General features: G+C 38.3%; 2 protein-coding genes across 2 annotated transcripts; one reads left to right on the plus strand and one right to left on the minus strand.

Moving 5' to 3' along the window:
- Positions 1-8,510, minus strand: f11r.1 (F11 receptor, tandem duplicate 1). Its single transcript, XM_063486460.1, has 10 exons — positions 8,099-8,510; positions 4,232-4,291; positions 3,773-3,889; positions 3,064-3,210; positions 2,767-2,969; positions 2,574-2,676; positions 2,348-2,455; positions 2,180-2,192; positions 1,994-2,048; positions 1-1,622 (listed from the first exon to the last, which is right to left on the minus strand). Exons 1-10 carry the CDS (start codon positions 8,148-8,150, stop codon positions 1,587-1,589), a joined length of 894 nt encoding a protein of 297 aa, XP_063342530.1. The 5' UTR covers positions 8,151-8,510; the 3' UTR covers positions 1-1,586.
- A 7,328-nt stretch (positions 8,511-15,838) lies between these two features.
- On the plus strand, positions 15,839-20,375 carry si:ch211-215c18.3 (uncharacterized). The gene is made up of 4 exons (XM_063486640.1): positions 15,839-15,947; positions 16,073-16,198; positions 17,823-18,170; positions 18,246-20,375. Exons 2-4 carry the CDS (start codon positions 16,126-16,128, stop codon positions 18,350-18,352), a joined length of 528 nt encoding a protein of 175 aa, XP_063342710.1. The 5' UTR covers positions 15,839-15,947; positions 16,073-16,125; the 3' UTR covers positions 18,353-20,375.
- The last annotated feature ends 4,834 nt before the right edge of the window (positions 20,376-25,209 follow it).

The following is a 25,209-nucleotide window of genomic DNA, read 5'->3' on the forward strand; positions in this document are numbered from 1 at the left end:
ACACAGAAGAATTATACACTTATACAAAAAGGGCAAAACAACATCCACTTAAATATCGAACGCCATCAATAGGTACTCGGATCTCATCACACCAAATGTTAGCGTCCAGAGGTATACAGCATTTCATTAAGATATGCTGTGTGAAAATTGAATGTGTCAGAAGCAAGTAGATCCAAGGCATTGACTTCATACAACCTTCTCCATGAATCCTATTCACAAAGTAAACTTTTCCCCTTTTCTACTAACAGGAAACTGGTTCAGTACTGGCTGTACACCTAATCTTGAAGCATTCTGGCCAAAAATAAACTGGTTGGAACCTGACAGTCGGTCCCTTGTTGGAATAGAATGGATATTAAGTTTTTCCAGTGTGACTCATGATGAAATTGGTGGGTGTGCTAGCTTACTGCTAATACTGCGTCAGGGTTGCGCACTCTCAGCATTAAGTCTCACCCTTCCTAAACAGGCTCTATACCTGTAGATTCAGAGGAGTAGGATTCATGTTATCCCTTTAAAAGTCAGAGAAGAGGTCTGTATGGTCTATAACACAGGAAGCTGGTTAATATCTAATAAATTATCCTGCCATGGAGATAGGATCAGGATCTAATGGTAAACGATTGCTCTTTTCTTTATTTCAGATGAGCAAAACTAGACGACATTTCGTCTCTGGATAGAAAGTTAGCAAGCCTGCAATAGTACTGCACCAAATCATCACAGTGGTTCTGCCTTAAGCAGGTGAAAACGCTACAGACGGCAGCAAAGTTCCAAGATTTGGGAAGAGTATTGAACCATTGTCCTGCAGTGAAAGGGGTATAAGAGTGACCATTTAATCCCAAGAAGCTATCCAAATTTTAAAAATTGGTTTTATTTACAAAGAAAGAGACAGAAAAAAAATGATCATGTACATTACATCCGATCTGTAGTTGAAAAAAGAAAAAAGAGATTAAAAAAAACGAAAGCAGGAAAAACAAAAACTAAAACACCTTTAAAAACGTGGCCGTGATATTCAGGCTCTGTTAACATTTCAGCTAACCCACAAAGACTGATAAGAGAGTTGTGCTAGCGGAAATGAATGTGATGGGACAGCAAATGTAATAAATGCAGCAATATATGTCTGTCCTCAATGTAAAGATAACAAATAAATATATTTATTTTCATTTACTGCTGCTGGTGGTGGGGGTGGTGTAAGGGTCTCTGTACTCTAATTAATCTTGTTTTCACAAGTAAGCGCATATCTTTAAAATCTTGTTCTAACAGAAGATAAAAAGCACACAGAAACGCACACATCAGTGATGAGCAGAAAATTGGTTTCTGCTGAAAATAGGTCACTAGTGGCCACAGTTCATTTCAGTAAAGATAGATACAGTACGAGGTTCATTAGTTATCTATTTCTTTCTTTCCTGTGGTGCTGCTGCATGAACCTCACATTCTGATGCATTTGACAGAGTATGGTAGCTGGCTCAGGTTAAAAAAATATATTGCAATAGTCTATAAAAACTGCATTGTACAAACTTTCAAATTCCTGGAAAACCACACACTTAAGAGACATCTCGCTCAGAGCGCTTGCTGTCGCCACTGCTGCTCGTACACTATACCACAAATGATGACTTCTGTGTGAAATCCGCCTGAGAAACAAGCATATCAAACAACACAATCAGAATAAAGCTCTGTCAGCTTCATCCGTTTTTGCACAGATACCATGTTTTAGCCCTGTATGCAAAGTGTATCACATGTGACACATGAGTTATTGTTTTTATGCCGACCAGTTGCAAAAAAAAATAAATAAATACCAGATGTAAAATTTAACCTTCGATAAAGCAAACTGATATTTAGTTTCTCTCAAAAGGTTCAAGTAATACTCCAATTTCAAAAAAATTTAATTTTCTGGCAATTTCAAAGTTCAAACATACCAAGCACACTTCATTATAACAAGAGCTAAGAGTACTTATTATAACAATGAATCCGCTAGTGGAATAAAAGGCAACGTTGTACTTACATCATCACCACCACCACTAGGAGGTGGGTGGTAAGACGCGTTCATCTTTGAACTGCTGCAAGAAAAATGAGGGGAAAAAAAACCCAGTATTGACATCACCAAATATAGATCGCTATCATTTTTACATTATTAAACCAAAGGCAATAATGTTAAGTAACATTTAAATGCATAGAAATATGCACTTACCTTTCTTTCTTTGCTGTAATATGAAGAAAGGAAACAACATCAGCACAGTATTACAGATACACTTTTTAGACCTCTGCCTGCCTAAATCAACAAACTTTTCACTGATCATCGTCAGAACAATGAGGAGGACGGTAAAAGTCTGATTTGAATATAATGTGGAAAACTAACCGGGCAGATATCCTTTCTTTTTGGCAAACCAAATGGCAAATATCAGTAGGGCCACAAGCAGCAGAGCCACTATTACACCAGCAACAATTCCTCCGGTGTTTAGGTCGCCTTGAAGAAAACACAGGGAAACATAATAAGGTGAACCAGTACACTTTCTTTGTGAGGTAAGGAAGAAATGGCTCAGGCGAAAGCATTTTGTGGAGTTTAAAGTTTGAAAGGAACTTACGAACTTCCATCTTCATAGCTCTACATTTCTGAGGAGGGCCAGCGTCATTGACAGACTCACAGTAGTACTCAGCTGTATCTGTCTTGGCTGCAGCAGGATATTTCTGTGGCCACACAGGTATATTTTAAACTTAAAGGCCAACACACCATATCAGTCATAGTAAAGGTTACACATGTAACTAGCTAAAGCTTACCAGTTCGCCACTGGTTGAATTCAACTTGTAGGTGGCGTTTTTGAAGCCAGCAACGTTACTAGGGTTATCAGGCATAAGAACGTTGTTTTTGTACCACCTGTATGTGGGACGCGGTGAGGCGCTTTCATCAAAACAAGACAGGATGGCTGTCCTGCCCGTTGTTACCGATGAGGGGACATTACAAAATGGCACAGATGGAGGCACTGTAGGGCAAAATGTTTCGTTTTTATCTGAAACACTTATAAATGGCAACATACTGTCTCCATTACAGCAAGTAAATGTGATATATAGTCTTACCCAGAACAGTCAGAGTCACATCTGTTTCCCCAACTTGGGTTTTGTCAGCGCTGGTTATCTCACAGGTGTACACTCCATTATCTTTACGAGTGACTTTGGAGAATCTCAGATTGGTACCATCCACAGTCAAACGGTCAGCATACGGCGCTGTGGAAGAAACGCAGCATTACGTAACCAGCATGGAAGTATTCAGACACCACATCCAGCAGATGGGTTTCAGGACAGGTTATTTGGTTGGTCACAGAAAAAGTTTTTTTCTAGTGTTGTCAGCGTTAGTCTCATTAAAATGACATTAACGCCATAACTGCATTAACGCGGCAAGCGCTGTTAGCTCGTCAACGTGTTAGTGCAGTTAGCTCGTTAACGCCGTGCAGCCCCACGCATGGGGCGATCCATGGTAACTCGCTAACAGATTTTCCGCGTTAATGCAGTTTTGGTGTTAACGTCATTTTAACGAGATTAATGCTAACAGAACTATTTTTTTCTTTTAATCTAAATCTGGATCTGTCAAATAAAACGGACAATGACAGGCACCAATGCGATCACCGTGACTGATATTGATGATATTTGTTACATTCAATTTTGTCAACAGTGACATCAAAATAGAATTTTTGGAAAATTGTGGTTTTATTTCACATGCATCATGGGTTTTTGTTTTTTAGTTAAACTAATTAAAGTGTCAATTAAAAGAAAGAAACGTCAAACTTACCTGTTGGTTTCCCATCGTGAACCACAAACACCTGAGAGCCTTTTCGGTCCTTAAACTTCCATCTAAGTAAAATGTTTGAACCAAAGTCTCCTGAATATGAGCATGTCAAATCCACACCTGGAAAGAGAGAGGGAAATTTGTGTGGTGACACCATTAACCTGCATAATTCTGCAGTCTATTATTTAAAGGCAGTTTTGTCTTATTATATGACTTCATGTTGAAAACCTCTGAATCTGTGATTTCAGCAGACACATCAAAGACAGTTTGCAATTTTCCTGGGTAATCATTCACAATCCCATTTTTTGTTTTCTTTTTTTTAATTCTCTATTTTAGCATGTTTGATTTCATTTTCTGTTTATGTTATTTTTACATTCACAGCACTTTGTGAACCCTGGTTTATTTTTAAGTGCTTTATAAATAAAGTTGGTATGGTATTCAAAATTTTGTTTTAAAACTCACCTTTGTTCTCTTCCACTCGTACATTTGGGTTTGAAGTAGTGACCGAATATCCACTTACACCTAGACACACAGATTAAAATAAAACAAGTAAATAAATAGAACACTCAGCATCAAGTGTCAAGTCCAAAATACTCACTTCCTTTAAGCAAACCGGCTTGTAGCCTAAAGGAATATAATTATGAAGCAAGTGAATGCACGGTCATCTCTGCAACAGCAGTACAGGCATGATACAGTTACCAGTCTTTGTCTCTGAAATAAACTACAAAACAGGGAAAGCAAAACTTTAGTAAAGGAAAGTTTGATATGAGTGATCGGTATAAGTGTTGAAGTGGACATGAAGCGAAACATGACTAATTTACTTCATGGAGCCCTGCTCATAAAAGCTTACATAGATGCAACTCCATCTGTGAAGCTGGATTTAAGAAATAAGTGGTTAAAGTAAAAGTTTTAAAAACATGTTTAGTGTCATCTTCTGTCAGTACGGAACATTTCATCACCGGGTTGGTTGGTCGATTGCAGCCAATAGTTAGCTAACATAAACTAATGTTACTAACTAGTAACAGAAATTGGGAAATTCTTATTAAATTATTACGGATTTCAAAATCTTGTTTGGTTTTCATATTTTTAGTGATATCAACTTATTTTCTTTCTCTTTTTTTTGCCATATTTTTCAGGTAACCTATATTTGACCAAAACATAATAAAACTGGAAATTCTGTTTTTTGTTGTGTCACCCGAATATTTTTAGTGGCCCCCATATGGCCATGCCTATGAAAAAATTCTGGAGGCGCCCCTGGTTCCATGATCAGCTGTAAGTGCTATTATTACAGTGTGGAAGCAGTTACTGAGTCACCAGCGATCCAAACCACCTCTAACATTAACATCAGCACACACACACACACACACACACACACACACACACACACACACAAAAAAAAATGTGCACCAGGAACTTTACAGCATAGGTTTCCATGACTGAGCAGCTCTTGTATGCGTAATATGCAGGTGGCTCTATACTTTTGTCTATATGCTGCTTGTGTGTATGGCTGCATACGGGCCAAGCACTCTTGAAACACAAATGTAATTTATACACGTTTCATTACATGTGCACTGTCAGTGTACAAAAAAATACATATATACATGACCAAAAGAGACAACAACATAATATTAAAATAAGCCAGTGTATAAAATACATTAAGCTTACTGAATAAACCTATAACCAATATCCTTACCATTTACTTGGAGACACACAGACCCCATAATGTTTAAAGAAAAAAAAAAAGCTTCTTGATAACACACACACACACACACACACACACACACACACACACACACACACACACACACACACACACACACACACACTAGGCCCTAATTGATAAGAACTTTTTGGGCGAAAAATACTCAATGTTGCTCTGTAGTCTAACCTGTCTGATAAGTGAAGCGTGAGTAGAAAGTTTGTGCCAACCATTTGCTGAACACAAAAAGCAGATTAAAAAAAGAAAAGAAAATCTGCACACATACGCAGATTATTACACCAGTGCTCTGCTTAAGCTGTTTTGAAAATTGGGTTTTAATAAACCCAGTTTTAACACTCCACAAACATGGCATGCAGGAATAGGTGAAGAGAGGCCAGGATGAGATAATATAATTCCAAAGTTAATTTTGTTTTTGTACTTTGTTTAACAAAAGAGACCTAGTGCTGTCTAAAAATCAATCCAAGGTTTTCATTCATTTAAATAAATTAAAATAATCATTCTAGGTTGACGGCCATGATCAGAAAACCCAAGTCCTCCCTCTGTATTACCAGGAAAATTATAAGGTATTCCCAGTAGACCACAATCTTCCATTATGTAAATAACCAGGCATACAGCACTGAGGATTGAAAAACACACTCTTTGCCTAAACACTCGGAGCATGCTCTGAAGCTTTCAGGGAGTGGTCAAGCAAAACATCAAAACAAAAGTGGCTCATTCCTGTCTGCTGAGCCAGGAAGCTTCCGGTGAAACTATCGGCTCTCAGGGTGAAACTGGGTCTTTTCAGGCACGTCAGCTGAGCTTCGGGGACACTAAATCATTAATGCAGCCAGTAAAAAGCCTCTCTGTCACACCACATGTCCATCTGTTGCCCCACTCCACATTACATTGCACAGCTGCCATTACTTTAGAGTTACATGATTAACCACTGCCCTGTCTGCTAAGCTTAGGTGGTACAGAGAAGCTTCAACTACAGCAGAAGGCAGATAATTATTAACTCAGTGCAAATTCACTCTGTGAACAGTCATCACGTTTTTTTTTTTACAAGGTGCTGATAAAACTAAAGCTAAACTTCAGATTAACATTGACACAAATACAGTGCTGGCATGTATTTTCATGGCAGACCAACCTAAAACCTGTGGGCATTTCTTATAGGCAATCTCAACCGAGATAAGTTTGATGGAAAGATAAGGTAGGAGTGTAAACTGAAAGGACACACCATGACTTCCTTGTTTGCATACTTTTAGAATTTCAGTGTACATACATACTGAGAAGTCCTGACAGCAAATGCACCTGAGAAGTGGAACAAGTTTTATAGGAACTCGTCTGACAAGCCAGAGTTTGATTCATACAGCAGAATGTACCCTATTGTATTGCTCACATTTTGCACAAGCTGTAAACAAGCTAGAGAGGAATGGTAGATGATGAAAATCCTCACTTCATTACAAGTTTGTTTTTTTTTTGTTTTTGTTTTGTTTTTTTTGGGGGGGGGGGGGGGGGGGGTATTTTTGTACGTAACATACACACGTGATAACCTGGACAGATTTTGAGTTTACTCACTGTTAATACCAATCCAGAAAAATTACTGTAAAAATACTTGACACCTTGCAAGCAATTCAGAAAATTTGAGACAGTGTAAAGGATAAAAAGCCGTTCAACATGTGTATAATGATAAATGTGAAACTGTATGCAAAACAATCACAACAACAAAAGCAGCAGCAGCTCCATATTAACCTTTAAAAAAAAAAAAAAAAAAAAACCCACAAACTTGAAACTGATAACCAACTACACTATTACACAAATGACCATTAAGCAGCAGCAGGAAACTTGGAAGGAAAATACAGAATAACGAGGAGATGACATTTAAATTAAGGCGGAAGTACGAATAATATTACAGATATGGTTCAAGTCTGGGGGTGGGGGTGAATAACTAAACTAAACTGATTTTTGTCCCTGGTCACAGTTTTCTTATTTTTACGATTAACCTATCTTTTCCATAAAGAGCTTTTTTTTTCATAAAGATTCACCTTTTTTTGTTTGTTTGTTTTTCTGCAGAGATGATTATCAAAAAGCCGTGCTGTATATAAAACACACTGCACCTCACAGAGAATCACAACAGGACAAACGATACTGACCGATACCTACTGACCCCTTTAAAGTGGGCATGTGACAGGAAACCGCTTAAGAACTTACTAAAGTAAATAGCAGCTCTTTTGATGAATTACATTTGATTGAATATGGCCTCGCTAAACATCTTTACATTTGTGTAAAAGTAATGGTGGTGTGGAAACGGAAGGTTAAGATGTTTTAGGAGTAGGACAAATTCCAGTTATGTAATAATTCAAAATGGCCTTTCATGGTTTTGCTCAAGACTAGGGCGTTGTAACTGAACCTGCCCATATTTTTAAAGAACCGTTAAGCTTATAATTACGGTTTGGTAAAAACTACTGCAAAACAAGATTACGATCTTCTTTAAAAATGAAAAACAAAACAAAACCAAAAAACACGGAGCTTCAACTGTTGAATGCCTACAAAGAATAAAAGAACAGCACATAAATAAACACTTAAAAAAAATTAATAGATAAATAAAAAGAAATCCCAAGTTTTCTCACCTACGGCTGCGCCAGAGAACAAAAGCAGCCAAAGGACTCCTCTCACAGTCATGTCGGGTTTCTTGTTTATTATTCGACGGCGTTCTCCTTTAAAAATTCTCGAGTAAAACAAGCCGAAAGTACGCAAAAATCTTCTTTGTGTCGAATAAAGAACGAATGGTCTCCGTTTCACCGACTCCTGTTTCTCTTACTTCGACGTTTCCAGCTCGAGTAAACACCTCTCGTTGCTTGAAGAATCAGCGCAGGTGACTACAAACACCTAACTTCCGGTAATAAGATCCTGTCAGGTGCCGCCCCGAGGCTGATGGAGAAAAACAGGTTTGACTAGAACACACCCAATAGAAACTACATCTCCCCGATAGGAAAGCATGTGTAATGGCTAGTTGTGTCAATACTCTAGAGACATTTCCAGTCTTTTAACCCTCACACATTCTCAGCTGTGTGGGTTCTGCGTGAAACTGATGTGCGTGTTTGTAGGCCATGCAAGCGCTTGCAGTTAGGTCCTCGCGTGGTGTTTTCCAGCTGAGTCAGAAGTGAGGAACAGTGTAGACTTTCGATGGCACTGTTTGAATGGATTCGTAAAGATTCTTATATCTTTACCTTATTTTAATGTTTGTGTGTGCTTCTTGCCCCCCCCCCCCCTTTTTTTTTCTTAATGTGTTTATGTGAAGTACGTTTTAACTTTGTTAAGAAAAGTCCTGCATAAATAAAGTTTATTATTAGCACCATTACATTTCATTTTAATCGGGATAAAGCTTAACATTAAAATCGCAAGCTTTGTTGTCATTATACTAAAGGTACAGCCGAGCTGTATGCAGCACAATTCAGTCCTAAGATAGCAATCTGTCTTAATAAACAAATGTACAGGGATTAAAAAGAGAATTGCTAATAAACACACCAATATAAAAATACATATTTAAGCATGTGTGTATAAATGCATGTTTATTTTAGGTACATTAACTAATGAATCCTTATTGAAACAGAAACAGAAAAAAGTGGATAAATGTGAACCAAACAAACAATGAAACCACCTCCAGTAAGCCTGGTTTTACTGCTTTTGCAATCTGGACAAACAATGAGTGTCAAACTGCTGCCTGACTTTCTGTCTGCCATCTGTTTTCACCTTTCAAAATCTATGAATCAGATTGTATTTTTAGCTTATGTGTCTCTTATTTCCTCTCATTTTAAAGGCAAGTTCCCCTGCATGAGTAATTGTATTGGAATTTATGTTTAATCAATTAGTAATATTTAATTCATGATTTAAATATAGCCCACATTCGGCTGATATGGACTGTTTCTTGCATCATAATATTAAAAACTTTGTCATATTATCACTTGTTATTTGTAAGATAAAGTTCATGAGAAGTGCTGGAAAGTGAAACTGTGCAAAGGATTCATCAGTGCATGATTCAGTACTTTGGACCCCGAGATGACACCGTGCTTTGTTACACAATGCCAGCATGTTACTGAGTAATTGTTCAAATAATGCTCACAGGCACATGGGATTGGGCAACACGATGACAGGAGTTACTCGGTTCGTTTGGCGCATCATTGGAAATGTTGCTGTTTAACCGCATGCTGATCACATATTATCAGATCTTCTGCTCACTCTTAAGAAGACACATTTTTAAAATTGCCTGTAGGTGTAAAATGACATCATGCAGCCAAAGGTATGTGGGCATAGAGACACCACATACTTGTGATCATGAAATGTATATGTGCATGTGCATTTTAACAATTGTACATTATTTCTATTTAAAAGAGAGTTTAATGATACAACTTTATAAAAAGAAAAGTATTTTATAAAAGAAAATCCATATTATTTCTTTATTCTGTATACAGGGTACCAGTACTATAGATTAATCATCTTCCTGTTTTGGCAGAATACAAACAATCAGTAAAATAATTTTTTTTCAAATGGTAGTTGGACTGTATTTCTTGTTTACAAGGACTACTTTCCAGAAGCTGAACTCAAGTGTGAATTTTATTCATTCATTTTATTATTCATTCATTTTCAGTTAAAGGATGCAACTTCAAAACAGATCCTGTTAGTCACAGATTTTTATAGAAACGAGATATTCTTTTCCTTCTCTTTCACTGTTGCTTTTCAACACCTTCAAATACAATTTGACTCACTCACAAATACCAGACACTGTATACACTCACTGGCTACTTAATTAGATACACCTTTCTACTACTTGACTGGAGCCCCTTTTGTTTCCAGAATCGCTTCAGTTCTTAATGTCACAGATTCAACAAGGTGCTGGAAACATTCCTCTGAGATTTTGGTCCATATTGGCACGAACTGCTGGCTGAACATCCATGATGCAAATCTCTTGCTCCACCACATCCCACAGCTGCCGATGACACTGAGATCTGATGACTGTGGAGGTCATTTGAATCCTGTAAACTCATTGTCATGTTCAAGGAGCCAGACTGAGATGATCTGAGCTTTGTGACATGGTGCGTTATCCTGCTGGAAACAGCCATCAGAACAGGCTGACCTCAGGAGAAAACACTGCACCAGTGAAAGAATTTTTAATGTAAATTCATAAATTCATAAAGACTGAGTATCTGACTTAGCTTATAGTTTCAAACATGTACTAAATAAGCCTCAGCCAAGCATGGCTTATGTGTTTTAGGCACACGTGAAAGGCAAAATTTAAAAAAAACTGTGTTTGGGTGTCTTTGCAACTGTAGTTGAGGGACTTGATCCAGACTATTGATCCTCTCCTCAGGAATAGAATAGAACACGATAGAATAGAGAAACTTGATTGCATGCAATAGTAAGTCAAAACATCATTTGAAGCCTACATTAAAACCCTGTCAGCTATCTTCATTGCTCCATCCAATTTTTATTGACAAATACACAGCACGGTCTCCCGCTAGTGGGCCTGTGCAGCACAAGGTCACTGCCATCTGCTGTCATTTTTTGACAGCCAGGAGGAGACACTAGGGACAGATTTCAGTCAGGCAAAATAGATTGCTTACCTTAACGAGCGACGTGACTCAGCAATAATTCACATTGGAGAGTGCAGCACTGCAAAACTTTAGAGCTGTGAAGATTTCACTCATTAGATGGAACAGCAAAACTAGTTTCCATCCCTTCCCTCTAAATTAGACAGTTTTTGTCTTATTAAAGAAGCAGTCTCTCAATATCTTTGACTACATCTGCTACGATGATAGAATCCAGATAGTGAACACTGCAGAATCTAGGATTTCAATTTTAAATCATGCTTTTTTTCTCATTAACCCTACTGAAAGTCTGCCAGATACAGGTAACTTATAGCTTAGAGCTGATATTAGTTTAGAGTATAGTGTATATGCAGCAGTATGTGTGCTTAGTATTGAGTGCATAATGCCAAGTGTGCAAGTGTGTGACATACCAAATATATACTGTGAGTACATTCAATTTAACTTATTGCACTTTGTGCATACACGCAACTTCGGGGGAGTACAGCATCAGTGACCAGATGGTTATGGTTGCAGTGTTAAGATATGCAGCAGTTTGACGCCTTCTTCACAGCCAGTGAATTTCCAGCAGCATGGGAAAGGTCATCAAGGTCAACAGTAGGCCACTGCAGCTTTGTAATAGGACACTCCATGCAGAACAGGGGAGGAGGAGCTCTGCGATAAGAAAAAAGCAACACAGGTTCGCAAGGAGACACGTTTTGTTTGTCAAGTTCACATGTTCTATTCTTATTTGTAAAAATAACAGGAAGTGCACATATGGGTCAAACGAGCGGGAGGATAAGCATCTTACTCTTCTCGACTACCGAAGTTTTGGTCACAGGGGCCGAGTCGCCCACTTTGATGTTGCAGGTGAAGGTGGACTTGCCGTTGGGCAGGTTCTTATACAGCAGGCGACAGATGTTGCCTGGGAAGATGCGGGCTTTGGCACGTTTCTTGAAGGGGGCGTGCTGCTCCTCCGATGGGTCAGTGGTGTCGAAGAGGCGTTCACCATGCGTGTACTTGCAAAAGACTTCTGATGACTCAGAAGGAAGTGAGTATTTGCAGTCCATCCTGAGGTGGTCCTCGTCGATAGAGCAGTAGGACAACTGAATCACCTTCTGAGCAGATGCAAAGCCTATAATGAAGGAGGAAGAGATGATCCGAATTAAGAACACAAACTTATACATTTGGGGTTGCTCACATGAGGATGTGTGTCTTACCAAAGAGTAATATAGTGGTAAAGAAAGACATTCTCCCGAGGTTCCTAAAAAACAAAACAAAACAAAACAAAAAGAGGAAGTTAGAGTTTTTTATTGTGTTTGTCTCGACATTATCTGGATTCCAAATAAATCTGAGTCAGCTGTAAAGAGTGGAGTCAAGTCACTTCGGAGACATGAACATCACACTTCTGCTGCTCTGTGCTAAACCACAGAAAAGTCGCTGTACCCTTAACACTACACAATCGATCACAATCCAGCCTCACTGTTCACACTGCAAAGAATCGAAGTACAAACTTTACTGACACATTTCCGTGCTTAACCTCTTTAGAGGATACCGGCTAATTATTCACGTCCTCGATTTGTAGAAAGAATAGACTAAGCACTTCATTTTATTTGCTTGATGCAAACCAACCCTTGCCTGCATTCAAACATTTGCTTTAGAGCAGCTGGACCATATACTTCATCCAGAATAACCGAATGACAGAAATGCATTGTGCATGCCACGGTTCGATATTTTGCCATTCAGATTAAACAGCATGCACAAACATAGCACATGAATCCCTCTCACCTTCTCTGATGCATTTTTGAGTCTTCCTTAGTGCTCTGCAGTGTGATGCTGGGGGTAGATACAGTAGAGGTCGGCTTATAGAAGAAGCAGGGGAGAGAGGGAGGGCGGGAGGAAGGGAGGGGAGGGGGGACACAGAGAGGGGAGGGGGAGAAAATGCTGCTCCGGTGGACTTTGGGGACATTTCTTAGGACTGTGTACGGTTTTCTATTGATTTTCAGGCTGTTTTACCAGAGGACGGAGGATCACGTGTCAGTACACAAACCTCTGGTTTCATTCTGAAAAGAATGAAGGAGGCAGATGAATGAGAAGGGATACGTGGTGACGAGGATTTGATTAGCTGGCACACCTCCGCAGCTGATCTACTCAATATGTGCAAGCGCTATGTGTGTCAGCAGTTTCTCTGCTACTTTCACCAACATGAATTTTAAACACAGAGATGTGGAGATTCGTTTACGAAGAAAAGGAGACAGAAATCACGAGATCACGAGGCTGATGACAGGATTATATAGTAGCTTTCTGCTGATACTTTATCAGCAGTCATTTAATTAACCTGATAGCAAACCATGTGGGAGGATAAATCTGCAAACATTATTGGAAGTGGAAAGAAGAAGCTTTCAAAAACCAAACAAGAGACCACAGCTTCCACTCCTACAACCGCACTGTGCACTAAATTAAATCTGGTAAAGACCCATATAATGTAAAGCTGAATTGCTTTCATAAATATGATACTACACACCTACTTTTTGAAAACACTTTTAATAGTAACACTTTAATCGGGGGGGGGGGAATGTATCTAACATCCAACATCATCTTATGCTGTCTAAAATCCTCAACACCTTCCAGATTTTGTTAAAATTCCCACAGCCAAACCCACAGTGTGCTCTGCATCCTCATCACACTGCTTATCCACTTCATCAAGATCCTTCCTGAACAGCTGCCATGCTGAAGCAGTCTCCCTGACAGAAGTGTTGCAGAGGTCTCTGAAAGGCACAACCCTCAGCAGTCTCTGATAGCAGAGGATGCCTGCTACTCTCCTCCCTTTTAATATTCTGACACTACGTTTTCTTGCATTTTCTTATTGTCTTCTCCTTTTCGAATATAAATAGCTGAGAGTGCAGGCTGTGATGATCCCCGCATGCCAAAAGTATTCATTAGAGACTCTGTAGCTGTGAACCCTGCTGGTCCTCTGCTGCTAATACACTGCAGATGAAAGACGAGCCCTTGCCTGTTCTTTTCCAATAAGTATTTTCCTCCTTTACTGTTGCCATACCATATAACTAGTATTATATTATCATCAAGAAATGGTTACTAAATAACAGTTTTATGTTATGCAGAATATGATACATGCTTCTGGTATCTCTCTTCCACTTTAGGAAACTTAACATTATTGTTCTTGGTGTACAGAGGTATGCCTCCTGGGTCAAATGTGTATTGTGTGTTATCCTTTCAAACCAAGAAAGGAAGAAACTAAAATGGTAAATGAACTTATATAGAACTCAAAGGACTTTATACAACATGCCTCATTCACCCATTCACACTTATTCATACAAACACTTTCTATGCTTAAGTGCTTTCTATTCAACCTTAAAATAGTGGATAACCTAGTCTGCCTCCTGAGCTACAGCGACCCCAAAGTAAACTTTGAATGCAGGTGTGTGACAGTGGATAGGCTACATACATCTGTCTCTGTTAAATGTCATATTTATATCTAAAAATGTAATGTCCATATCTGAAAAACTGCTTCGTTTTCCTTTTTTTTTTTTTTTTTAAATGTTTTGTATATGCTCACCAGTCACTTCATTAGGTACACCTGTTCTAATTCTTCTTAGCACAAACATCTAATCAGCCAATCAAATGGCAGACACTCAGTGCATTTAATATATGCAGACATTGTCAGGATGCCCTGCTGAAGTTCAAACTGAGCATCAGAATGGGGGGGAAAAGCTGATTTGAGTGACTTTCAACATGACATGCTTGTTGGTGATAGACAGGTTGCGGATCTACTGGGATTTTCTCACAGAACCAGCTCACAGACTGGGGGGAAAAAAAGCCTCTGTGTGATTAACTCTTGATGGTGTCAGAGGTCAGAATGGCTAGACTACTGATAGGAAGGCAACAAAAACTCCTTACAACCAAGGTATGCAGAATACCATCTCTGAAGCAGCAGAAGACCACACCAGATGCCACTACTGTCAGCTAAGAACACTGCTCAAGGGACACTTTGGGTCCTTCACTACCAACTGAGCACCGTTTAAACACTACAGCCCATCTTGTCAACATGGACCAAAATCTCTGAGGAATGTTTGTTGAATTTATGACTTAAGACAGCTCTGAAGGTATAAGAAGGTCCAGCCCAGTATTACAAGATGTACCTATAATAAAGCTTATTGTTTATATATATTTGTCATATTTATGTCTTAAAGTTTAATAAAATATAGCTCTATATCAGCGTCTTCAGTTGCTAGAATGTCTTTCTTTTTAGTTTGAGTGTTTTATATAGTTTTACCAACAAACACTGATCACACCAGACTAGAGCATGAAGGGATATTAATACTATAGGTACTCTATTTTACTCAAATGCCAAACTCATTTTACTTGTCCTAAGAATTTAAAGGCTTCTTCTGCCACTTATTAGGGTTCACTGCCTGATTTGACATCTAGTCCTTAAAAATATAAGGAAGTCAGTATTTAGGTGAAGCAAATATATACAGTACAGTGCAATAACAAACACCACCTCTGGTGTTTGTTATTGCACTGTACTGTCCGTGGGTAAAATATTTTTTAAGACTACTGAAGAGAAATGATGTCAGCTATCAGTATACTTAAAGCCCCCCTGAGTTTGGATTCAGCATGCTTACCCGCGTGTGTACTTTGCAGAGAAGTGACTGCTGTATTTCTCGGTTGTGCTTCTACTTTTTGACCTGCAGGGGGAACTCTTGTTTCGCGGCAAGAATTCACTTTTACCCGCCTGAAACGTGGACCGCTCAGCAGTCTGCTGCAGTGCTCGGACACCGCAGGGGCGTAGTCCTATCGGCATTCGGGCTGCAGACAGAGTCCCACATCCAGGCCTGTTAGAATTACGCTATTAGAGGCTACAGGAGGCTAATAGGTGCGATTTGAAGGTTATCCCACCTTTAGGTTGCATGCTCGTATATGTGTTTGTCTGACATATCTTGTGGTGGCATTCTGCGGTAGCGTAACTTTAACGTTTTGTCCCATGATGAACTTTGCCAGGCTCCAGCTGGTGTGAAGGTTGATCTGATCCGACAGATAGCCTGTCTATCGCCATGGAGCTGCACCTGTCCGTCATAGGCTGTCTCCTCTTTGGCAACATAATGATAACGCATCAGACGACTCACAGTATGTCTCTTTAATTACTCTTTTTTTTCCATCCATTGGCATCCAGCCCCGTTTTAAGTGGAATTTATTACTAGGACGAGAATGCTGATAATATTAAAGATATTCTATCTATAGATATCTATCTATTGATAGATAGATAGATAGATAGATAGATAGATAGATAGATAGAACCGTTAGTGAAATTTAAGCTCCACAGTCCTTGTGATCGAGTCAAAAATGTTTCTGTGATACTGCAGCGAAGATGTTGTTGCTCAGTTTCACCACAGAGATCAGTAAAGATTCATATAGATTATGTAATATACAAGGAAAGAGTCTTTTATCACAAATTATTTGTTATAACCTTTGACCTGAGTGGATAGGAGAACACACACACATAAATAGATATAGTTACATATATGCAGAGAGAAAGAGAGAGAGAGAAATGTTCAAAATAAACATGGCACTTAATAAAATAATCATTTAAAAACTCTATTTTGTATTTTGTATGTATAATTAGTTAATGAATAGGCTGTACATAAACTATATTTTTCAAGCAAAGCTGTAATAAATTTGGCTTTATTTCCCAATGACACTTTTGTTGTCCCTGCCATTTCTCTTTTCAATCAGTCAATAAGCCTACAGCTCTCTTAAGTTAGCGTGACTAGCAAAGCTATATCTTCAAAATAAACTAATACAAAATAAAGAATGTAAATTATCAAACAATTACAATTACTTTGGCCCAACAACAATATACATGCCAGCTAGCTTGTTGAATAACTAGGCAAATGAGCGCTTTGTTCAATATCAGCTAACATTCATTTATTATTCTGAGTTACAGATATTTGAGGGTTATTTTTAATCTCTTCATCTGAGAAAGACACACAACACTGTTGTGTGAATGAACTGGAATGTGAATAAAAAATTTTGCAGGGTCATATTTTATGTTTACATGCTAAATTAGCTTGTTAGCTAGCTCAGTGAGTAGGCTTGTGAATGATGGCCTCTGTATCTTGAAGTGAAAAACATTCTACTTCAGTTGTAGTGTTATAATGCTAAGGATAATGAAATGATATTTCATAATAATTAGTTAATAACAGCTTGAACTCACTGATTTAATTGATCAAGATCAAGTTCACACCAAATGTGAAAACCGGTAAAAACTTTGTATTCATGGATTGTCTTCAAACTTCACCGCAATATATTAGGCCTTGGGGGATGTGACTAGCATTTGATTTTGACCTTTATTGTTAGCGCCCAAGATCAAAGTTGACCTTGAAAAAAAATTCAAGAAACCATAAGGTTAAACAAATTAAGAAAAAGCTTTTATCTAAATTTTAAAGTAAAATATTAGTCATTGGGGGAGATAAGTGCATTCTTTGTCTGAGCACTAATTATTATTTTTTCAATACAACATTATATAACTTCACAATGACACCAATAGATTAATATACTATGTATATTAATATACTATATAGATCCATATTACCACTGCTGACCTTAGCATAAAATATCAAAGTTTTAGTATAGCCTTTGAGTTTCAGGGGAATTGCGCTCTCTGTGTGTTCTTGTCTTAAATTTGAAATCTTATCGTCTTATCTTAAAAATTTCCATCACAGAGCAAACATTCTGGCTGCTTCTGTTTCAGTGAACCCGGTGACTACATTCCTGTTTGCTCCACGTGGGCCCCAGATGTTTCCATGTCTCACCTACCTGGAGCGAAATGTCAGGGTGGACTGTGAGTTCCCGGAGACCTACGAGGTCCCCGGCCCCTACTGCGAGTATCGGCAGGACAGCCGGCTGGTGGGGACCACCTTCCCCAACCAGGTCATCTACGTGTCCATAGACGACCGTAGAAGGAGCAACGTAAGCCTGGTCCACCCTAATCTGTGCCGCCTCACCTGGGCGCCGATGGCTGATGAGAAGCCGTACACCTACACCTGCAGGGTTTATCAGGGGAGCACTTGGAAGGAGAACAGCATGGCCGTTCATCACAGTGAGTAGCGTTTACTCATTATATGTTTCCCACAAACACTGGTGGAAAGTAAACTTAAGCTTTTCTCCTTTACAGGGCTTCTTCCAATCTGCTCTGCAATCAGTGTTATGTTCAAATCAGCACCTTGGCTTTTATCGCTGGTGTTTTCACTTCCTGTGGCTGTGGGTCTTCTGAGTCCTTGATCTCTTGCTTTCACAGGATAGCAACTCAGTGGGCCTTTTTTAGTACACGATTAATGGCTCCCTCTGGCATGATGGTTGTGCATTAACTCAAGTTATAGGCAGAGAGTAGAAGCTCTCTAAATGAAGACTGAATAAAAATTTTAAAATAACCTCTCCCTTAGCATTGGACTACTCTTCAAAAATGTACCGCTGATGTGTAAGAGATTTTATGTATTAGACCTCACTGTCACCTCAGTACCTTGATCACCTTTGTTTCACAAGGGAAAAGAATTCATGACAAGTGGAAATGGCAAACACGGCAAATGAATGCAGCGCTAAAGGGTGTTCATTCTCTTTTATGATAAAAGATTTCTTCCCTAACAAATCTTTTATGATTTGTTTTAAATCAGATTTTTTTCTCCTCACCCCAAATGGTGGGAGTACGTAATCGGTTCCATTTGTTTGTCTGTCTTTATTAGGTCTCTCTTGTAAATAAGTTTTGAGATATACAAATATTTTGTTATTGAAATTTATTACAAATAAGTTTTATCATATTAGAGAAGCTGACAGAAGAAGAAGTCTATATATGCCTATATTAAGAGTGGAGGTCATCTCTGAGCGCTTTTGTTCTTCTATCATACAGACATATCTATAAAAGAATAGAGAGCCCTTTGTTGCCACCAGTTTGCGCAACAGCTCATACAGTCTGTAAACCTAAAGATGTATTCATGTGGCCGCTATGACATTTGAATGACAGTAATACATAACTGCACTAACACTGCCTTTCCTGCTCGCACTGGACTTCTTTGACCTTTAGCTCATTTAAATTACACCTGGACACTGGATCTGCACAGACGGCCCACCTGATAATAAGAAAATCACTCAAATAAAACCTTTTTTTTGGGGAGCAATAACATAGCTGGGATTATCGCTCCTTCCCTCGAAGATCTTGGAGAAGATCTTGGAGTCACTCCACCATGTTTCAGTCTTCACTTTAAAGGATTTCTCATGTTATTATCATCATCATTCCACCCCAAAGCTCAAAAAGACACAGAGTCGGTGTAGCTGTTTCGACTTTTGCAGCTTTGCATTGATTAAATAAAAATTTAAATAGCAGCAGTCCAGCAGAAACACATCTCCAAGATATGAAACATAAGCAATAGATATTGGAAGTGTAACTTTTTGCATTTCAAGTAATCGCTGCAGCACACCTTGGGTGTTTAAACAAGCTATTGCTTAAAACATTAATGTGCATAGTATTGGCAAAATATGAAAGTATTATTATAGTGTTTCTATTTTATTATGTTATCTTTAAAATGTACTCACCTTCCATACTATCCAACACCAACATTTGGGGCCCTGCTAGGCTGTATGTATGCATTTTTTAGTTTTAATGATCACAGTGTACGAATAATTGTGTCTGCAGTTTTTCTCTGTTTAACTTTGGCATTATTTTCAAGGCACCTTTTTTCAGTATTATTTAGAAAATGATTCTTGGAAGACGACCTAATATTTTTCTTCTAGTCATCATTTTTGATTGTTTTACTTTAACACTAAAGGTGTACTAAGGTTTACTAAACTATATTGAAAAATAAAGATAATGAATTATGAACATTACCTGCATTTTCTCTGCACAAGCCACTATTTTTGGAAGAATGTGTTTTTTAATTTATTGTGTTATGGTTTGTTTTTATTGCTTGGACCTGTGCCGACTCATTTCACAGAAATAAAATGTATGAAACAAATTAAAATATAGTTGGAGGACAAGAGGCGTGTCTTATCGCGCACTCGTTTCAGGTTAGGATAGAAGAACACATGTACACATGTCTAAACACTACCAAAACAAGTTAGCCATATTGATTCTGATTCTTTTTGGTTTTGCTACCTTACTATTTTTGTCCAGCAGAGGGAGCACTTTTGCAATATATAGAAAGCCATTATATGTGTAGCATAGTATCTATAAAGACCTATACATAAAATGCCTTTTATGGCTTAATGTATGTAAAGCACATTCATTGTCTTGGTATTGAAAGGTGCTGTAAAAATAAACTTGTCTCATATTGTATTGCCTGTGGGTCTTTGTCACCGGCACGACACACGGCTATATTACAGGAAATCCCAGGTGTAATTATTAATATTATCAACATTAGTTTTTTTGGGGGGGGCCCAGAGCTTTTGTGTCGTGCATCCTGATTATAATCAGTGTGATTACGAGTTACACCTTTGCAATGGTGGAACATAATAGATTTACATAATAGATTATAATACAATAATTATAGTTCTACAACTGTTTAAAACTGTTTATAACTTGTATAGTTTATATTTCATATTTCTGTATAGTTTTCATATTTATATCCTCTTCATAGCCTGTACATGGGTATTTTAGATATAAAGACCAAAGACATTTTTTGTAACACGCTATAAGTTGGTATATTCACATGTGAGCATATTGGGATTGACTCATTTTTGGAGCCACCCTAAAGTGGCCGCTCAGGAAACTGCAGGTTTGGGCACAGCTCTAGCTGTGCAAAAAGGCAATTCAGCTGTGCAGCACTGAGTCTTTCGTCATTTTTTCCATTAGACACCTCCAAATTAACTGAAAGTGTGGTTGACGATAGGTGGTTATCTGATGTTTCAGCATTCAAAAAGGTCATAATTGAGTAATCTTCTCGTTGTGATTGTTCACACAGGCCTAAAGCTAAGGAAACTGAAGAACTCAAGGCCCTTTGCAAAGCCTCAAAACTTTGGTGCAGACGCACTAATAGTAAAGAATGACGGTAAAGCTGATGTCACTTCCTGTAATAATAAACATAGATCAGAAAAACCAGAGGAAATGTCTTCTGTCTAGAAAGGGCATGGGTTCTTAGTGTAGTGGAAGAAATTTACAGTGAGAACCAACATTGACAACACTTTTAAAGACAAACTGTTAGCTCCTCTTTTAAACTTTGCACAAAAAGTAAGAAGATTTGTGTTTGGTTTATTTCTTTGTTGTAACAATGCTAGTTGGCAATAAATTGTTATACTGTTAGAAAGCCTGTTTATTTACCTTTAAATGGAGCCACATTTTAAGGAAAATGCATTTGTGGGTTGAGCAGCAGAGTTGAGTCTGAGGGTTACACCCATGAAAAACTTGCCATATCTTCCTTGCAAATGCCAAACAGCTGATTCTGCTATTAACTGTTTGGTGTAGTTTATTGAATGGGGTGAAGTTTTAGGAAACTTCAGCTGATTCAATTCAATTTTGTTTATATTGCACCAAATCACAACAAAATTTGCCATCAGGCCGTTATATTGTAAAATAAAGACCCTACAATAATACGGAGGAGAAACAAGACCTATTGGCAATTTAACAATTTATTCATTGACAAACAGGGGCCTGAGCAGCATGTGGAGGAGCCATACACAGCCACAACAGTCTAGCAGCTCCTCCCCATGTTGATCAACAGCCTGGTCACACTCTGCTGTGGGGTGGCTTCCCATTTCTTCAACCAGCATTTCAGCCAGTGTGGTTGTGTTTGTTATACAATAAGCGGTTTGGCATTGGCACAGACGATTTGTCAAGTTTTTCATGGGTATGACCCACAGACTCAACTCTGCTGCTCAACCCAAAAATGCAATTTTTCTTACAAATGTGGTTCCATTTAAGAGGAAACAAAAAAGCTTTGCAACAGTATAATATTTATTATCAAGTAGCTTTTTTACAACAAATAATCAGCCCAACACAAATCTGCTTACTTTTTCTGCTAAGTTTAGTTTGTAGATTTGTTGAACATAATGTTAAAACATATGAAGCTACATACCAGTTTACATATATTACACATACCAGTTTCTCAAGGTAATGTAATACGCTGGGCTATTTCAACAGACTATTATCCAAAGTGAGGAATATCCAAAGGGAAATATAAACTAGTAACTCCAGCATAGCTCCTAGGCCTTTTGTTGTATAATATCATGTTTAACATGAGGTCATATAGTTATGTTTAAAATGAAGGACAGGTTTGTAGATCTCACTGACACTGAGTACTCATGGGTTAAATAAGATAAGTATACACATAATGAATTCCCAGCCACCACCCTCATCCTGCAGTACAGGACTCTTAGTCAGTGAGAAGCCTAAATACAAACCTTTGTAAAGGCTGTAGCACAACACATCACAAACCAGATTTATCTCATGACACAGATGTGTTCCACTACCCCCGACTTCTCCCGGTTGAGGTTGGTAATTGCCTCATTGAAAAAGCAGTACAACTTCTATTAATATCTGCACTGAGTGAAAGATGAATGTTTATATAATGTACCTCAGAGCTGATAGAGTTTATTCCTCCCTTGCCTGTATAAATAAGATGGACCTTTGGTGATAGTTTCTCTCAAAGGGGGGAGTGGGTGGCATGGAGGGGCGACACAGGGGGCTGGGGCTTGGCTAATTTATCTGTGCAGTGCAGGCACAAAGCCAGGAAATTAGGTGGTTTGGGATTTGGGACTTCGGCTAATATAAAACACAATATGCACACGCACACCCAGCGTCAGAGACGCAGCGCATGTCGAGATCTCTCGGGAGGAGGCCAAAATAAATATTAATTCATGATGAGATTAACCTGGCAGCTGCCTGCTGATCAGTCCCATCACATAACGTTTAAAGAGGGCACAATGGAAATCAGTTGGATCACATAAGTGTAAAGCACGCCTGTGGTTACCTGTACCTCAGGGCTCAATCTTCAGCCAGGATGACATTCTTATGGGCGCCTGCAATGTTCCAATAAGATGTAGCTAACAAGCTACAGTTTTGTCTGTGATTTCAGCCACAAACATAGAAGACTTGAAAGTTAAGTGGCATACATCTTCTCCGTCAAAGGTATACAGGCACACAGTACCTTTGTTGTAACAAATTGTCATTTGAGTTACTGTGCCTTCCTATCAGCTCAAAGCATTCTGGCATTGTTACCTAGAGAATTCCCACTTACTGGATATGTTGTTTTTCCAGACTATTCTCTTAACTAGAAATGCTTGTGTGGGAAAATCCCAGCAGATGGCCAGTTTCTGAAATACTCAGACCAGTCTGTGTGGCACAAAAAAAACCCATGCCACATTCAGTCAACCAAATCACCTTTCTTCCTCATTTATTCTCCATCTGTTTGAATTTCAACAAGTCATCATGACCATGTCTGCATGCCTAAGTGCACTGAGTTGCTGCAATGTGATTGGCTAATAAGATGTTTGCATTAACAAGTGGTTGAACAGGCGTACCTAACAAAGTGGCCGATGAATATATGTGCATTTGTGAGAAATGAACAAAACAGCTTCATTACTGATTTTTAGTGACTCTGCTACATTTAAACAGATCATTCAAGCTGGAGACACCAGCAAACAGCAGTTCTCACAGGCCACTTTTCTTTGGAGAAAATGGAAAAGTCAAAGTGAAAATATTTGTATATCAGTATTTACCATACTCATATGAACCTATAGATATTTTTATAAGAAACTTTTAACTGGGCCTGGATATATATATGGTCTCTCCTATCAGTTTCCAGGCAAAAATGCCCTGTTAGGTGTATTCTATACATACACAAAGTAATGTATAACAATGTAAACACCTCTGGTGTCTACATACATCTCTTTTCAGAACTATTTAGCTTCTATATTTATAGTTCCCTCTTGTTCTTAAAGCTGGCAAAATGTTTGCCATTCCAGTCACTCATCACACACAGTGCGAGCTGGAAAGCCAACCAAACACAGTTCCCACAGAGAGTGAGAGGACTGTAAAAGCCTCGGTATGAGTCAGAGGAAGTACCTGCCTGGTCAGCACTGGATATGGGGAGCTACAGTCAACAACTTTCTGAAACCAACAGTCTAGTAGTCATTACTACTATGTGTGTGGAAGTGAGAAAGAGTGCCAGTTTGAAACTTTATCAGTTTTCACATAACAGCTTCTACAACACTGTGAGTGCCTTCACAGAAAGCTTGTCCACAGATCTTGGATATTATAAACTGTTGTATGAGACTCCATGTTGTACAGACTGCATTTGTAGCATACTGAGGCCTTGGGGGAGTTTCGGTTTGTACAAACTAATGGTATCTGGGAAATTTTTAGTTACCTACTTATATTCCCTGATTGTGATCAAAAGTTTTGGAAAAACCAAAGATCTGTCTGTTTCAAGTTTGTCACCTTGAAACTATTTTGCTTACACTATGCTTTTGTTAACTAGTATGACGAGAGCAACAATATCATTTATTGCACTTTCCATGAGTAAATACTCAACATCTTTTCTGAGTACATGACTCAAAGGTCTGCTGGTGTTACAGGAAGATATATGGACATACACACTTTTTTAAGTAATAAAAGTGAAATATTACTCACTAGTTCAAAGAATCAAAACAATCATCAGTTCCAAATTAGCTTTTCTTTGTCAGAAGTGACATATGGCTGTAAGTGTACTTAATTTCCTGAGAGACAAACTACTTCTCAGAGGCCACTGACTTTTTCCATTTTCTCAAAAGCAAAGTGAAAATATTTATAAATCAGTATGTTTTCCGTCTTATTCTATGTGGCATACTCATATAAAACCATAGATATCTTTATCACCTCACAGCATCTTTTCTGAGTACATGACTCAAATGTTTGCTGGTATTACAGGAAGATATGTGGACACGCACACTTTAAGTAATAAAAGTCAGATATTACTCACTACTTCAAAGAACCTAAATAATTATCAGCCCCAAATTAGCTTTTCTTTGGCAGAAGTGAAGTATGGTTGAAAGTAAGTGTATTTAATTTCCTGAGAGACAAACTAATTGTATGACTCATAGATACCTCACTTCTTTCTAAAGACTTTTTGAGGTCGCAAAGTTACAGTTTGATTTTCTGAATAAACTACAAAAGT

Source organism: Pelmatolapia mariae, linkage group LG10_11 (genome assembly GCF_036321145.2).
Source record: "Pelmatolapia mariae isolate MD_Pm_ZW linkage group LG10_11, Pm_UMD_F_2, whole genome shotgun sequence".
NCBI classification, from domain to species: Eukaryota; Metazoa; Chordata; class Actinopteri; order Cichliformes; family Cichlidae; genus Pelmatolapia; species Pelmatolapia mariae.

Bases quoted from the DNA above. Each gene is read 5' to 3' on its own strand.
- f11r.1 (XM_063486460.1), bottom strand. From the start codon at position 8,150: ATGACTGTGAGAGGAGTCCTTTGGCTGCTTTTGTTCTCTGGCGCAGCC. The intron at 3,890-4,231 runs GTGAGTTTTAAA...CTCTCTTTCCAG, and splicing joins ACGAGTGGAAGAGAACAAAG to GTGTGGATTTGACATGCTCA. The intron at 2,456-2,573 runs GTAAGTTCCTTT...GTTTTCTTCAAG, and splicing joins AGCTATGAAGATGGAAGTTC to GCGACCTAAACACCGGAGGA.
- si:ch211-215c18.3 (XM_063486640.1), top strand. From the start codon at position 16,126: ATGGAGCTGCACCTGTCCGTCATAGGCTGTCTCCTCTTTGGCAACATA. The intron at 16,199-17,822 runs GTATGTCTCTTT...CTTCTGTTTCAG, and splicing joins AACGCATCAGACGACTCACA to TGAACCCGGTGACTACATTC. The intron at 18,171-18,245 runs GTGAGTAGCGTT...TCTCCTTTACAG, and splicing joins CAGCATGGCCGTTCATCACA to GGCTTCTTCCAATCTGCTCT.